General features: G+C 39.6%; 1 protein-coding gene across 1 annotated transcript; it reads right to left on the bottom strand.

The window, feature by feature from the left end:
- Window positions 1-306: 306 nt before the first annotated feature.
- Window positions 307-4,637, bottom strand: LOC116199745 (leucine-rich repeat receptor-like serine/threonine-protein kinase BAM1). The gene is made up of 3 exons (XM_031530215.1): window positions 3,815-4,637; window positions 1,575-3,508; window positions 307-1,047 (listed from the first exon to the last, which is right to left on the bottom strand). The coding sequence occupies exons 1-3, from the start codon at window positions 4,411-4,413 to the stop codon at window positions 614-616; spliced, it is 2,967 nt and encodes a 988-aa protein (XP_031386075.1). The 5' UTR covers window positions 4,414-4,637; the 3' UTR covers window positions 307-613.
- Window positions 4,638-16,408: the final 11,771 nt, after the last annotated feature.

Here is a 16,408-nt window from a genome sequence, read left to right as displayed (position 1 = left end):
AATTTTAACTTTAACTTTAATTGATCATGCTATACATCCATTTATCTTTCTTCACCATCAAAATTAAAATTAATTTAATTGAAAGTAAAAGCACCGTAACAGTCTTACCCACATTAAAAGAAGCACTCCCTCCACTCACTCTCTCTCTGTCTCTGAGTGGGCTGTTCATCACTGAGTGAACAGAGCAGAGACCTCTGCTCTGCCATTAGAACAGATCTCAGAGAGAGAGAGAGAGAGAGAGAGAGAGCAAAACCGAGGAAAACAAGCGGAAGAAGAAGAAGAGGAAAGGGGCAGAGTACACAATCATGGAGGAAGACAAGATTTATCACTGAAAGAAATAAAAATACCCCACCAATCCCCTACTGTACACAGATATCCCTTCATCAAACACCCTTACCTTCCATTAACTTAAAAGCTTAACATCACTTCTCCCCCGCCCACTGTCTCAAAGTTAGCTAAAGACCAAACCCATCATCTCCGGAAGAAATTTTAATTTTAAAAAAAAAAAAAGCACCAGATAGATCAAACACAAACCTAAACCCCCCCCTCCCCCTGAAATTAACCGAGATCCTTAAACTTGAGACACCCTTCAAGTAGAAAGCCAAAAACAAGTTTAAATGCTAAGGAGATCGCGCGGCGGGGACTGTGGGGGCGCCTGCTGGTGATCCTTCGATGGGGACTGCGTGGCTGAGCCCTGCAGAGAGTCGGAATCCCCGGTTTTCCCGGTGGCGGGCGGTTTGGGCCGCTCAGTGAGGATCTGCACAACCTCCCTCATCGTGGGCCGCTCCACGGCTTGCTCCTCCACGCACAGCATGGCGACGTAAAACACATGCATGGCCTCGTGGAGCGGGACCGACGGGAGCCTCGGGTCGAGGACTTTCTCGACCTCTTCCTTCCTCGAGTCGGTCATCTTGCGGACCCACTGGACTATGTCGACTCCGTCCCCGAACTCCCCGACGGGCTTCCTGCCGCTCACGAGCTCGAGCAGTACCACCCCGAAGCTGTACACATCGCTCTTCTCGTCCACCTTTAGGGTGTATGCATACTCTGCAATTCGAGATGATAAACAATTTTTAGACCCGAACGTGTTCAAGAATTCAAACAACACAACAGTCCCATGGCCCTGCCATGAACAAGTACTTGGCTGTAATTATGGCAAAAAGATTATGAAAAATTCAATGATATGCTTCCAAGCTCCGAAAACAGGAGAAACACTGACCGAGACATTGAAGTCGAAGAACAAGACATTATTATCGTACAACTAGTCAAACACAAACCTAAAAAAGCAAGATATTCACTTGAGACATCAATGCAAGATTCAAACTTGGACGTAGTCACTCCTGCTAGGAAAAATATGTACCTAAACAAAAATTAATCATCACAACCCAGTGACCAGTATTCAAGATTGGCATCAACTAAGTAAACAGACTTTTCCGAAAAGGTTAAGTTGGTGGGATGGTGCAACAGCCATATGTTACAAGACAAAACACAAAAGGAAACGGACAGTAACAGACGGGAACAGGATATAACGACTTGCAGGAAAGTAATGGCTTCAAAAGAATCAGTTACCGAACCTGGTGCGATGTAACCATAAGAACCGGCAATGGCAGACATGCACTCGGAAGTGCCCGAGTCTTGGAGGAACTTAGCAAGGCCAAAATCGGCCACGTGGGCCTCAAAGTTGGAGTCCAGGAGGATGTTGTTCGACTTCACGTCTCTGTGGACGATCAGAGGTGAGCAGTCATGGTGGAGGTAGCAGAGCCCCTTAGCAGCCTCCACGGCAATCTTGTACCTTGTCTCCCAGAGGAGGTGCCCACCTTTCTTGCCATGGAGAACTTCTCCTAAGCTCCCATTGGGCATGTACTCGTACACGAGGAGGTTTGTCTCGTGGTTTGAGCAGAAGCCCAGTAGCCTCACGATGTGTCGGTGCCTGATCCTCCCTAGAGTTTGAATCTCTGCATTGAACCCATGATCGTGGGAAGATCCTCGGCTCATCGCAGGCAATCTTTTTACTGCTACCTGATCGCAGTTGGGCATGCCGCCTTTGTAGACAATCCCTGCCCCACCTTTTCCGATGATGTTATCCTCTTTCAGGCAATCAAGGACATCATCGCAGGTGAAGTCAAGCCGCTGGAAGGCTGTGAGCTTCCAGGCTCTGGACTCACTGGCTTTCTTGAGGGACCGAGCCTTGATAATGGCTGCTACAGCAAAGGCTATCGAGCAGATGAGGAGCCCGATCACAAGCAGCAGTTTCAGAGAGGCGGAGAGGGGGCCCTTCACATGTGGCTGGCGGGTGCCATTGGCAACCCCATCCTTGCAGGGACCAAGGTATGGTCCGCAGAGGGCTGGGTTGCCCAGGAATGAGGTATAGTTGAAGTAGCTAAACTGTCCCGTGCCTGGGACCAATCCCGAGAGGTTGTTGTACGAGAAGTCCACAGATGTTAAGCTTTGCATGCTTGATATTGATGCAGGAATGCTCCCAACGAGATGGTTTTTTGAAAGATTTAGATAGTTCAAGATCCTCATGCTGGTAATCTCATTTGGAATCTCCCCTGAGAGATTGTTTCGGCTCAGATCAACAAAAGTCAAGAGTTTGCACTGGCTTATCTCAGGAGCAATCTGGCCAGAGAACTTGTTGTGGCTAAAATCCATCTTTGAGAGCTGCTGCAGTTTCCCAATCTGAGGCGGGATTTGGCCCGAGAACCTGTTACCATCAAGGAGAAGCTTCTGAACTCCAGAGAAGTTGCCGATACTAGGAGGCAGAGACCCACTCAGCTGATTGTTCGAGAGACTAATCTGACCAAGATTAACTGCAACCAAGTCAGTCACTGGGAACTCCCCAGCAAGCATATTATCTTGCAGCTCAACTTGGGTCAGCTTCGGAAGGCCGAAAAGCCCTTGCGGGATCGACCCATTTAGGAAGTTCTCACCCATTCGGATCCTGCTTAGGGACTGGCACCTCCCCAAGGACTCTGGGATTGGTCCGAACAAGAAGTTCCCTAGAGTGATGAGTGTTTGGAGATTGTTCCCATTGCACAAATCAGGAGGCAGAGTGCCCGTCAATTTGTTCGAAGACAGGTCGAGGAGCTGAAGCTTCCCATTCTTTCCCAACCCAACGGGGATGCTACCCGTGAAGTTATTCTCCCACAACTGCAAGACCTCAAGCTGGGGAAGGTCTCCCATGAAGTCGGGGATCGACCCATGAAGCTTGTTGCGGAACAAGTTGAGTAAAGTCAGGTTCTTTAGCTGCGAGAACGATTCTGGTATCTCCCCAGAGAGCATGTTGTTGGAGAGGTCCATCGATTTGAGGCTGCTCAGTTGGCCGAGTTCACGGGTCAGTGGACCCGAGAGGGAATTCACTTGGAGGAACAGAGTGTCCAGCTTCTGAAGCTTCCCGATCTCAACGGGAATCTCGCCTGAGAGCCCGCAGCTGGCTGCGTCGAGTCGAACCAGCTCCGACAAGTTCCCAATCTGCAGCGGCAGGCCACCTTCGTAGCTGTTGTAGTAACTGTTCCACAAAACAGAACATGAAAAATCTCGGTACCACATTAACATTTATGCAACTTAGCAGAAAACCCCCTTCTCTCTTCGCATTAAATAAGGGATATATCATACAAAATCTTAAGCCCGGCGGGACTTCTACCGACATAGAATGCATGCTATGGAGACTCTTGAATCCATGTTGAAAGCCAGAAAAATAAATAAATAAATAATACCCCTTTATTCACACTATCATGAATGTCTTGAGCAAAATCGAAAACCCAAATCAAGACAACATTCTAACGAAGCAATGAGTTCTGTTTGAGAGTGTTACCCGACATAGAGCTCCTTCAGTTTTGTCAAGTTCCCGATCTCGGGGGGAATGGCCCCGCTGAGCTCGTTCCCCGAAACGGCGAGGTACTCCAGGAACTTCCACTGGCCGTACTCCGGCGGGATACCGCCGTTGAAGAAGTTCCCACCGAGGTGGAGGTGGCGCAAGGCCGGCATTTGGGTCACGACGAGGGGGAGTGGTCCCGACATGTTGTTGTTGTAGAGGTCGAGGACCTGGAGGATCTTGAGGACGGCGAGCTGAGCGGGGAAGGACTCGTTGAAGAGGTTGTTGGAGAGGTTGAGGTAGCGGAGGGCGGAGAGGGAGGAGATCTGGGGCGGGATGGGGCAGGAGATGTTGAGGCCGGAGAGGTCGAGGGCGGTCACGTGGCCGGTGCGGGGGCTGCAAGTGACGCCGGACCAGAGGCAGTGGGAGACGGAGGAGTTCCACCCAGCGAGGGGAGGCTGCTCCGAGACGGGGTCCAAGACGAGGGAGGACTTGATGGAGAGGAGCCCTCGGAGCTCCGGGATGTGGCCGGCGGCGGCGGCGGAGGAGAGGTGGATGTGGAGGTGGAGGAGGAGGAAGAGGAGGAGTAGAAGGCGCATTTTCGCCCTTGTTCCCTGATATGGAATAGCGGGTGAGCTTCCAGTAAAGGGCTCAGTCTCCTTCTTTCCTTCTTCTTCTCCCTTCGTGAAGACCTCTGCAAATCAACGGAGGTTTAGAGAGAGAAACAGAAGGGGGAGAGAGAGAGAGAGAGAGAGAGAGAGAGAGAGGGAGGGAGAGGGAGCTGTTTGGGATGGTGAGCAGAGTAGAGAGAGAGTGAGTGAGGTGTGTCCGGGAGAGGAGAGAGGGTGACATTATATTGTCATTTTCTGCCTATATTATTTGCTTTTTCCATTCTTTTTCTTTTTTCATCCCTTTTTTTCTTAGTGCAGCTGAGGATAATTTTATGATCAGAAGCTTACAGAAAAATAGGAAAAAAAATAAAGGGGCGTTTTAATTTTGAGGCGTCATAAAAAAAAATTCAGAAATAAAATATATTGGAATTTTTGCATTATAACCATTAATCTCTTCTCACAAATTGTTTTAAAAATTATTGATAGAGATTTATCCGGTACATATGAAAATTACTTACAACCGAATTTTTAAAAAGATACGATGGACAAGTTTCCAAAGCTCCATATGGTGAATGAGGTAAACATTAATCCGAATTTTTCTTACAAACTTAAATGGGCCACAATTTACATTTTTACGTACATAAAATCAAATCCTAGAAGTACGGGAATACTTCTTGACACAAGTAAAAAACATTTGATCGTTGTGAGCAAGTACATACAGTTCGACATTTATTTTTCTTGAATAAAATATTAAATTCGAGTATTTACACTATAAGAATTTTACTTTTCAATAAATGGATTCAATTCGACTGAATTAATCGGGAGCACATTTATCACCATTTGATGAGGTTTTTGTATATATCAAAATTTTATATATATATATATATATATATATATATTCAATCTCATCATTGTTCTTCAATCTTATCACAATCTTTTATATTTAGGCCCCGTGAAATGTGCTTTGTTAGCCTTATTTGACTACGTTCAATGCGAATTGATTGATATATGCATTGCTGCTGATGAGGCTGATGTCTACGAGTCTTTTTAAGCAAAACATGTGAACCGGACCGAATAATTCCATTTAACTATTCCTCGCTAATAACCCTTTCTTCCTATAGTAGGAGGCTCTGAAATATATTTAATTCGGGATGAGATGATTAATATATTCGTACCTAATTTTCGTTTAGCGTCATGTAAAGATGTTTATTGTAGAGTCATGTATGGTTTTGGTCTTCGAAAAATACCAGTGTCAAGAATTTGGTCCCTCAAAAATTTTTACCAAAGTTTTAGTCTCTCAATCACCATTCCGTCAGATGTTTTAGTTATGCCGTCTTCTTGCGCGTGTCAGCCGTGACAGAACTCTCACGTGGTGGCTAAGCTGGACCTAACTCCGTTAACCACCCCTTAAATTGCCAAAAACGGTGTCGTTGTCTTCCTCATTGCTTGCTTGCCCTAAACGACGTCGTTCTCTTGTAAGTTGAGTCTCAAAAGAAGAAGAGCAGCTGCTGCGACGGCTTCTCACACTGTCCCGACCCCTCATGCTACCGCCATCAAGTCGATGAGGGCTCTACTTGGGCGTCCTTCTTCTGATGCCTCCGATCAGCTCTGCTCCTCTTCCTCGTTTGCTTCTTCTTCTTCTTCTTCGAATGAGATTTCTTTAGATTCTGGATGAAAGACTTAGTGTTCGCGATGACAGATTGCTATTGCAGGATGAACATGAGGGCAAATGATCTTTTTTATTACACCCATCAAACTAAAAATGACGAAGATAAACAGTACTCTTCCTCGTGCAACTGCTCCTATCGTAGTGAATCCAAGAACATTATAGATATTTCGTGTACAACCGTCGACCCTGTGCCCAAGTCTTCATCGATCGGGTGGGTCTGTATGCTCTGAGGAGTGAGATGAGGTGTAGCGCAGTCTGATAAGCACATCAATCTTGAGGGTTCTAAACCTTACTCTTAAGTAAGCTCTTACCTTAGAGGATCCGTTCTACTCTTATTCTTTCGAGTCAAAAGCTCGTTTCAATCATTCAAAACGTCTCTCTGTCCATTTGAAACCGTCAATGAGTCGTCACATTTATCTCAATCATCCATAGGAGAGGGGGCAAATTACCTCGGATGCTCGAGTGTGTGGTTCCACCACATCAATCTCACCCGTCCAACGGGTACTTTCACTTTGAAACTTGATGATTTCCAGTTAATCTCCACAATCGTCAAGGCTTTGATTGTGATTAACGGTGGTGATTTGTTTCCCAACTTTCCATGCTTGACGGTCAAAGAAGCAGCGTAACAGATGTTCCTTCACAGGAACATTACCTGGCATATATGTAATTCTTCTTCTGAAATAGTAAGAAAGCTCCTTTGTAAGGTGTTTCGGTGCAGGTACACAATGGAAAAAGACAAAGACAATGCTGATCATGATCAGAATCGACGGCCCACATTTTCCATTACTTTTCTTGTTGGGGCCCACCAAGGGAAAGACATGCAAAGTGGATGTATCTTTTCATGATTTGTTATGTATTTGTGTCACTATATAATAGGTTTAGTACCTTTCCATAAATCCAATTAAAACTCCAATCAGGCGGTATATGGGGGTAAAAAAAGGAAAAATAAAAGAGCAACCTCTTTTTGATCTGTGGATTTTCAATTCCTTTTCGTGAAATGAAAAAGTAGATAAGAAATATAATATTTTCAAGCACATAAATTTAATTATGTGTGAAAATTTGAAATTTTATATGATCTGACATTTAGAAATGGATTGAGAATGGTTTATTTATACGAATATACTATGCACGAGATTGGCTATCAGTTCAACGGTAGATTCGCGCCAATGCAAGGAATCCATAGTAGAGAACAACGGTCCACTGAGAGACGAGAAAAAGGGCAAAAAGAAGAGGAAAGAAAGAACCATGATTAAACGGTAATAATTTTGCTGGAAAAATCATTTATATTCTGTAATTATACAAAAAATAATTTAAAAAAAATGAAAATAAAAAACGAAAAAAGTAGTAGTCAAATAAGGTTGACTGGCAGGGAGAGAGACCTGAGAGAGGAGATAGGAGAAGTGGGGTTTACAGGAGAAAAGCCCAATCAATCCACACTCCCCTCCCTCTGTCTCGGTATCGCCCTTTTACATCTTTGCATTATTATCTAAGTGGAGAATTACACCATTAACCTGCAAAGATCCACAAATTTACATGGCCGGCCATCATTCGGGTCGAACCTGCTGCTAATGTCGGACCGTGTTCACCGGAGAAGTTCAACCATATCCTCGGGCCGGGATACGGTTGATCATGATCCGCTCAAAAATGTCTTTCTAGCTAGCTTTGTCAGTAGTGCGGGAACGGAATCTCTTGCTCATTAAGACGCATTTTCGGAGATTAAGATCGTTCCAAATTTAACATGAAGTCATAAAGTATTGATGTATATATGTGGATATGTAAGAGAGAGTGGTCCTCAAGGGGCGCAGTGGAAAGGTTGGCAATTGCAGGAAGTGAAAATGACCAGGCGATCCTTCCATTTCAAAGATAGCGATCTGTAGTGTCCTTTTTACCATATCATGTCCATAACTATATAGTCCTCCCCCACCCCCTGCAAAATTAATTTTTAGGATAATTACATCGCGAATCCTAACGTTTACTGGCTTTTTTTTAAGTTTTATTCATATACTTTATAAATCACGAGACACATTCTAACCTTTAAGTTTGGGTTTCAAATTTATCTCGGGTTAATATTTCACTATCTTTTTTTCACCTTCTCAGTTTCTACCTTCTTCATCTTCTCCCTATGCTTACCCTTCTTCGGTTTACCAGAACTACCCTTCTTGCTCTTCTTACTCCCCGATGATCCCCTGGCAGCCCCATCTCTTCTCCCATTTCGAACGCTTGGGGTCAAATTCGATCGGGTTGAACAACCTCACCCCTGCTCAGATCTTACAGATCCAACCTCAGTTGAATCAAATCCAATTCCAGCAGCCCGATCATCTTTTAACCGAACCAAGCTTCTCCTCGATTGGGGTTTCTACCCTCGATGGAAATCGGGTGGAGAAGGTGAAGTCCAACCTGTCATGGATTGATTTTTCCCCGCCCCGTAGAGGGAACTGTCAATGCTGTCTTAAGTGGATCCCGCAACGCAGCTTATGGCATATTGATCAATACAGCTTATAATAATTAAGGAAATAAGTAAAAAGAGGATGACACTAATTAATTTGTTTGTTAGTCATTTTGGTAAGCAACTACGATGCTGATAAGAGATAAGGTCACCCTCTTTTTAGCTTCTCTATCTCGAAATAAATTGACATATTTGCTTTCTTTGTCACGGATGGACGAACTACTAGCTGTATGACAGCAGCGTTATGGGATGGATATGGAATCGAAACCAGAATGCACGAAGATTACGTAAATAATAAAAGAGAATATATGACGCAAATGAAGAAATAGTAGTACGAGTATTTTCCTTTTCTTTTTTTTTTGGTAGATACGAGTATTTTCCATTTATTATTGAGTTTATTAGATATTTCAAGTATTAGATGTATATTTCATATACTGTGGATGCAATACACATATCTCTTGTGCATAAGAAGCATGGTCTGCTTAGGGGAAGAAACAGGCCATGTGGTGCTAATTAGGCCTATTTAAAGCCGCATCTTATTACTACCCAAAAAAAAAAAAGGCACATCTTGTTATATTTTCCGGCTTTTTTGTGCAGTTATTGATTTTCGGATTCTGAAACTCTAATACTAGTGTTCAACACCGAAAACTAATTAATCTGAAATACGAACATGGAATTAGTTTAGAATTTGCAAACGCGTGATTTTTACTCGTTTAATTGACTATATATTAGCAGTAGTATCTTTTGCCAAAACATATTATCATAGTACACATTATTTTTTGGTGGATGATCATAGTACACTAACCATACAGGGGTCCAAAAATGTTCTAACATTACCCTAATTGATCAAATTTCTTTGGCCCGAGAGCCGAATCCTGCATGCATGAGCTAATTAATTCCCAAGATCATTTTTCTTTCACCACTTGAAATTCGAAGGTTTAATGAATCCCGGTTAATTTAAATTCGAGTTGGATCAACTCATTAAGAGTAAATCTTTTTTAATTGTAATTTATTTTTCATTTATAAGACGTGAAATGAGATCTCACTAAAAAAAATAGGTGACGAATCACCTGAATCAATCCAAGTTAATTAAAGTTATTTGCTTTTATTTTCTCCCTTTTAAAGTTTGATATCAATATATACGGATCTTATGCTTAGGAAAATATGAATTATATATATATATATATATTATATTACATTTACATACATAATAAAAGTTATAAAATGTGGAAAACAACTGAGTTGTAAAAAACTATGAGCTGAGTGAAAGGACGGAGTGGGTGGAAATCGAAGATCAATTAGCTGGCAATTACATATCCTAGATTAAATTGCAATTAGTTTTTCAAACCCCTTCACATATACCTAAGAAATGAAGAATAAAAATAAACCAAATTCCCTCATAGGGCTTAGTTAAAATTAGCCCTTAGCCCGAAGCACTTTCCTCCCCACAAAACACGTTGTCTCCATTTACAATCTTATGGTCTTGTTAGGGTTCCCTTTTGTCCCCCCCACACCTTCCCTTTGGACTTGGACTCCACTCCTACTTAAAGCTTTATTGGGATAACAAAAATTAATTACCTACATAATCTCTCTAATTAAACTTGCCCTCATCAATAAACTACACAATATGAAATCTTAACTTGATGCGATCGGTCGATATAAAATCTCATCGAGTGTCCCCTTTATTCAGACTTCCACTTTATTAAAGAACGAATATGCAAATCAGTCAAATAAACCGCGAACTTAGAGTTCTTTTCGTATTCAAATTGAATTTAGTTACCGGTTTATGTTCTTAATTGTGTATAGCGATCTAAAGTAATAAAGTCACCTCCTATTATGTCTTCACACATATTGCTACAATGATCTAAGTATCATTAGTTTTAGATAGGGCGGCAGCTTCCCACATTATATAGAGCCATGCAAATAATTATATAATAATCTCATTTATTGTCCTTAGAAGCTAAGCAAGTAGGCTCTAATATCCGTGCATTGGATAGATCTTCCAAAGGAAGTGATGTTAATTAAATGTAAAATTTATTGAAGCTCTTTAGGTAGATACTTGATTAGCCAAATAATTATAAAATCCAAGAGGTAGAGACTTCATTATTTTTCCTTTTTTCCCCTTCTAATCTTTGCGATACTAGGAAACTAAGACTTGTTTTGTCGAATTAATTTGTTCGAGCCTTGTGTGGGAGAGATTTTGAGACTGCTATATACTACAGTTTGCAACATTTCTCGTCACTCGTTAGTTGGAATACTAATCAGAATGCAAGACATATAAAGCAAAAGGATGTAATTGCAGTGCACAAACATGGTGACCTGAAACTAAGCTCGGATATGACATGTGGCCATATTGTTCAACTGACATCAGTTGAGGATATTAATTCCGCGTCAAAAAAATGAATCAATATTCATTGATTTATATGAAACTGGAGTGTTAATATTTATCAGCTTGAGTTTTTAAGTGAAAATGACCCTAAATTCATATAAATCTAATGGAAATTCAATATAATATCAGAGTCTATGTTATGTGTATGCGTACACACACCACGCGAAGTTCAGTATGTCTGAGAGTAACCAAAAAAAAAAGAGCGCTTCATGTTAGTCCCCTCACTCGTTAATTTCATGTGAAAAAGATGAGTAATCAATATTCATGGTTTATATGAAACGTCCATAGGCAGTTGCTTTGAGGCAATTAAATCTCGATGCATTAATAGAGATCAATTAGTAGTTATATCCATAATTTAGTCCCAAACGAGCATATCCAAAGGGAGCACGTCGAGCTAATGCAGTTGGCCTCAGTTAGAAATCATCTATAGATCAAGCTGATATCTATACATAGTTAGAATTATTCTAAGTGAATAAAAATAATTAATATATAGTTTAAATTTATAAATATCTCTGGAAATGAAAGAGTCTCTACAATGAAAAGAAGTCTAATTTCTGTACTAAGAAATTTACTTTTCTGGAATGTGAACATTTTGCTTAGTCTTATTTAAATATTGAAATATAAGGGATTTTCCAAGGAATAAATTGAAAGAAAAGAACTAATATAATTATATATGTTAGTAAACAGAATGTAGCAGTTCAAGTTTCAAAGGTACTACCACATTGAAGGATAATAGTGGCGAAACCGGATTTCCTCATTATAATGCAATATATGTTATCTAGAGTTAATTTCGATAACCAGTAATGTAATTCTTCTTTGAAAATTTGAGTAATGGTCGTTTACACTTCTAAAGTTTCGAGAATGTCAGGTACAATACCCCAAATAACTTCAAGCCTTTAGTTTATGCGAGTAAACTTTGCATGGACTTTAACGACGATAGCCTTTTCAAAAATGTAAATATTGACAGTTCGAGAGTCATGCCACGCTCTTGGTGTCTAGCAAACCGTACGCTCGAAACTGGCAGATGCTTATCTAATAATTGCAGCTGATGACTACAATTTCTTCCTGGTCGGTCAGACGACCATTCTCACATATGGGACGTGGGGGCCTCCAGCACATATATGTGCACGGACATAATTCATGAGCGAAGATGATAGCATAGGCAGGCACTACATGGCCTTGCAGAAGCCCAATTTTTTGAGAAAAGTAGTATAACGTAATAGTACATGTTCTTATCTATCAATAAAAAAATTATTAATTTAATTCTCGTGATGGGACTACTCTTATTCATTTTTGAGCTATCAGAATTTTTATTTAATTATATTAAACTTATAAATCTCCATTTAAAAAAATTCAATTCTTTCGTCTGCCTTCTCTCTCGGACTCTCTTTATTCTTTTTTCTTCTTCTTTCGTGCTTAGACAATGAGAGACTTACACAAGCCACATATGCGCTTAGGCGCACATATGCGTAATATGAGTTCTGATACCATATTAAATTTTCATTGGACATATACGGCTTGGGCCTATTTCCGTTTAAAGTTCAAGCTGATAAGTATTGGTACCCAAGTCTCAGATAAATTCATTGAATTACTCTTAATTTTTTCATGTGTGATTCTTACTCTCAACAATACTAGTAGGACATTATTAATTATGAATATTCCAAATAAAGGGTTTTGATGATGACTATTCATTAAATGGTATAATTTTGTATTTTCTTTTCTACCACCATCATCCCCACATATATGGGGGCTCCCTCCATCATGTGTATTCCCACTAAGCCACATTGTGTCAAGGACATGGGGAGAAAACACTCATCATTTTGACTATTCGAAAGAAGAAAACATCCAATAATTATGATTGATGATGATTAGTAGCCTGACCCCCTCACACACAATAAATTGCAAGAACCTCAAAAAGTGATTGATCAATTAAATGTTGTTTGCTAGGGTTCTTGTGGGCATCTCATGCCTATTAATTATAAGCAATCGATCTATCTCATGATCGATATGTGGTAATTCGGTGTGCATTAACAAAGAAAAGTTGGTTTTGGCATTTTGCCCATAAATTTCCACTCCCCCTTAGCTGCATGCGCTGAGTTCAGTGCCCTTATTTTGAATTTTCCTGTCCTTTTTCTTTTTTTGCTCAAAATCACGAAAATGCAATATATATATATACAGACATATAAATAACAATATGCAATAAATATATCACTCTCTTGAGCAAAAAAAAAAAAAAAAAAAAATATATATATATATATATATATCACTCTCAGTTGTGATAAATGGGTTACATATATGTGTATACTGGCTTTGTATTGTGTGGCTGGTGTGATATACATATTTACTGTGTTATATTGCTTCCTAAAGTTATCTCTAATAATTTCATCTTGGAATGCGACGAAATCTATTTCTCAATGTCTTAAGGACGGTAATTCAATTGGAAATATTATGTAGAAGGATAATTATTTTGATAATACATTTATATTATGTTCAGATGATTTTCTAAATTCATTTCTTTGTTTGATTAACTGAATCCCCGATTACAATTAAATAGATAAGAAGCTTGAAAAATTATAATATGATTTCGTGTCACCGTGACATGTTTAGCACTTTAATTCAAATGTTAAGTATTTTAATTAAGTTGTTTAGTACTTTCGCTATTTGTGATAAATTATACAAAATACTAAACATTTCAATCGTAATATTAAACACTTAAATTGAGAGCAAAAGCAAAAAATACTTGTTATAATCAGGATTACTAAAAATACTAAACACTTAAACTGAAAATATTAAACGTATCACGGTGACAAGGAGTCATGTTAGCAAAACCCCACGAAGCTTTCTAAGCTAATAGTTATAGCATTTATCATTTTCTTGAAGGCAAGTTTACGGAATATGATATATTAGATTGTTTTATGTCAAGTACTTTCAAAGAGGATGTACATTAATCAATGTTTCGAAGACCGCGAGCAGCGAATCGATAACTATTTTAATTGTCTTTTGGTGCCTCTAGAACTGTTTTACTCTTTTTTTTCCCCTTCTAATTAATTAATGCACCTATATATTCACTTTCAGTCTCGTGTATTAACATATGTATGTATATATAATATATAATTATTATATGAGTGGGGCCAGGAATTTGCTTATATAGTTTCCCCTGCTCATGATCGGGATTCTTTATAAGTATAAAAAATTACATACCATCCATGAACTTAATTATATATATGTGCGAAAATGATCATTTTCAATATGACCCGACAGAGACCTCAACTTGATGCCTGATTAATGAAATTTTGATTATTGATGTTGTTTCGTTTCCATATGCATGTCTATCAATAATCAATATGTTACTTCGAGGTGTCCCAGAAAATCTGTTAATGTGACTGCATGATTTGATTCTACCTTTATGTATTTATTTGCGATTGGAACTTTTCTACATCAAATGGAGATTAACGTTTGATGTTTATTTTCAACCAAATTGAGGTTGTTTGATGTTTGCTTTCTACACAAAATTGTGATTGTTAAAGCAATGATTAGACTGCCGATGATAAGTAAAAAAAATGTCATCAATTAAGAAAAATAATTCTGACAAATGTTGTATATATGCCTTATTCTTTTCCATAATTTCATGAAAATATATACATATATATGTGGTACCAAACTACCATTGTTTGTCCATCTGTTTACCCTCTACTAGAATGGATCCTTCCGTAACCTAAAATCCAAAAATATAAGTTCAAAGCAAGAAATGCTTGCTTCAGACTTCATCCCAAAACTCAATTGATACTTAGTACGGTTTTATCCGACCGATATATTGTTCATTCACATTGTTAATCCGTTACTTGCCAGTTCGGTATCAACGATTGAACATGTACAATTAGAAAGAAGCATGCACGCGTGCTATGCAGTGCCATTCCCGAACCAGAGCACGTTAGCGTCAATGGAAGAGTGCCATAGGAACCAAAAGTCTAGTGGTATGGATCGAAACCGAGCAAAATTGGACCATGATATCATGAATTGGTGGTCCTGAACGAACAGGTGGATGCAAACTAGGCTGATGGTGGGGGACCATAGATAATCCAAATTTAACTTTCCTAGGCCCATTGCTGCGGCATGTGGGCTTTGAATTGTATTGTTGCCTGTGAGTGAAGAAACCTCCAAGAGAGATGATTTAAAACTTTCTTGCAACCGAAACAATTCCGAAAAGGGTATGCAGAACGCGGAAGTTCCAGAGATCTGCCGTATTCGTTGTTTTAAGGGTTATTGAGGGCTTTGCCTGTATGTTCCAATTCACACCGACAAACTCCCGAGAGAGAGAGAGAGAGAAGAATTATCGCAAGAACCAGCAGAACTTCATATTTTGGGAGCGTAGAAGCAATGCCACGGTCGAAATCGGCACGAACATGTTCCAAGCTGCTGCAAGATCTCCCGAGATGGAAGTAAATGGGATGAGACAAGAGGGAGGATATATTGGTATTTCCGTGCATATTTTTGTATTCATTCCCAAGCTAAGGTCATTTTCAGGTCTTGCTTGGATAGGAATGCATGGGATCGTACATATACATGGAGAAGAGAGAACACTGACTCCCCAGGCATTAATTTTAAATCCGTAGCGATGTGAGTATGCCACGACTGATCATGTCTTTGATTTCCATTGATGAAGTGTTTGCTGAAGAGATCGATGGAACCTTGATTCTCATCTTCTTAAGAGAAGCACATTTTTCGGGAAATATAGACTTCGAGCTCGAATGACTTGCAGTAAGAAAAATAGCCCTATATATACTAGGCTTTTCCTTACGCACGCCAGGGGCATAAATTTATCCTTGTTTTATTTTTTATTTTTGGGTGAACATCTACAGAAAATTTATCCAGACATTGTAATGTTCATTGACATGTAGATGCAGATTGCGTTCTGTTAAGAAAATCATCTATATAGTTAACACTTATTCTTCCAAGCCTTTCAATCGCAGCAACCATCTACTAATAACAGATCCTTCTGTAAGCTTCTCGTGGTCGTAATTAATACATGATGTAGTCCCACTAATGACACATTCCTCGGTCACTTGTACATAACTCGAGTAGATGTCTACAGTTGCAGCTATGCTGGATAAGTATTCTGCAGTTCCCTTGATTTTTTTCTTCGGTATATGCCGTTATAATTAACAATAGTACTAATGTCATAGTTTTAGGAAATTTTATGATACAGTCATGAAAGAGGGACTACAGTCCATCACTTTTAACGAAATAATTAACCAAAAATATAAGTAATTTACTTAAATTTTAGTTTTTTGAACTAGATCTAGCTAATTCACATGATACGTCTGCTTTAGGCTCGATCCAATATTTGCTGAGGATATAAAATTAATGTTAAAAAAGAAAAGAAAAGAAAAATTGTGGTTGATTGGACCAAACCGACTGCAAAAAAGCCCATGTGTTCTTGTCCTGGGCCTTTCTTCGTAAGGCCCAGCCCATTGGTTTT

The sequence above is a fragment of the Punica granatum genome, chromosome 3 (assembly GCF_007655135.1).
Source record: "Punica granatum isolate Tunisia-2019 chromosome 3, ASM765513v2, whole genome shotgun sequence".
NCBI classification, from domain to species: domain Eukaryota; kingdom Viridiplantae; phylum Streptophyta; class Magnoliopsida; order Myrtales; family Lythraceae; genus Punica; species Punica granatum.
Note: the sequence above shows the minus strand (reverse complement) of the source record. Positions and strands in the feature narration are given on the sequence as shown.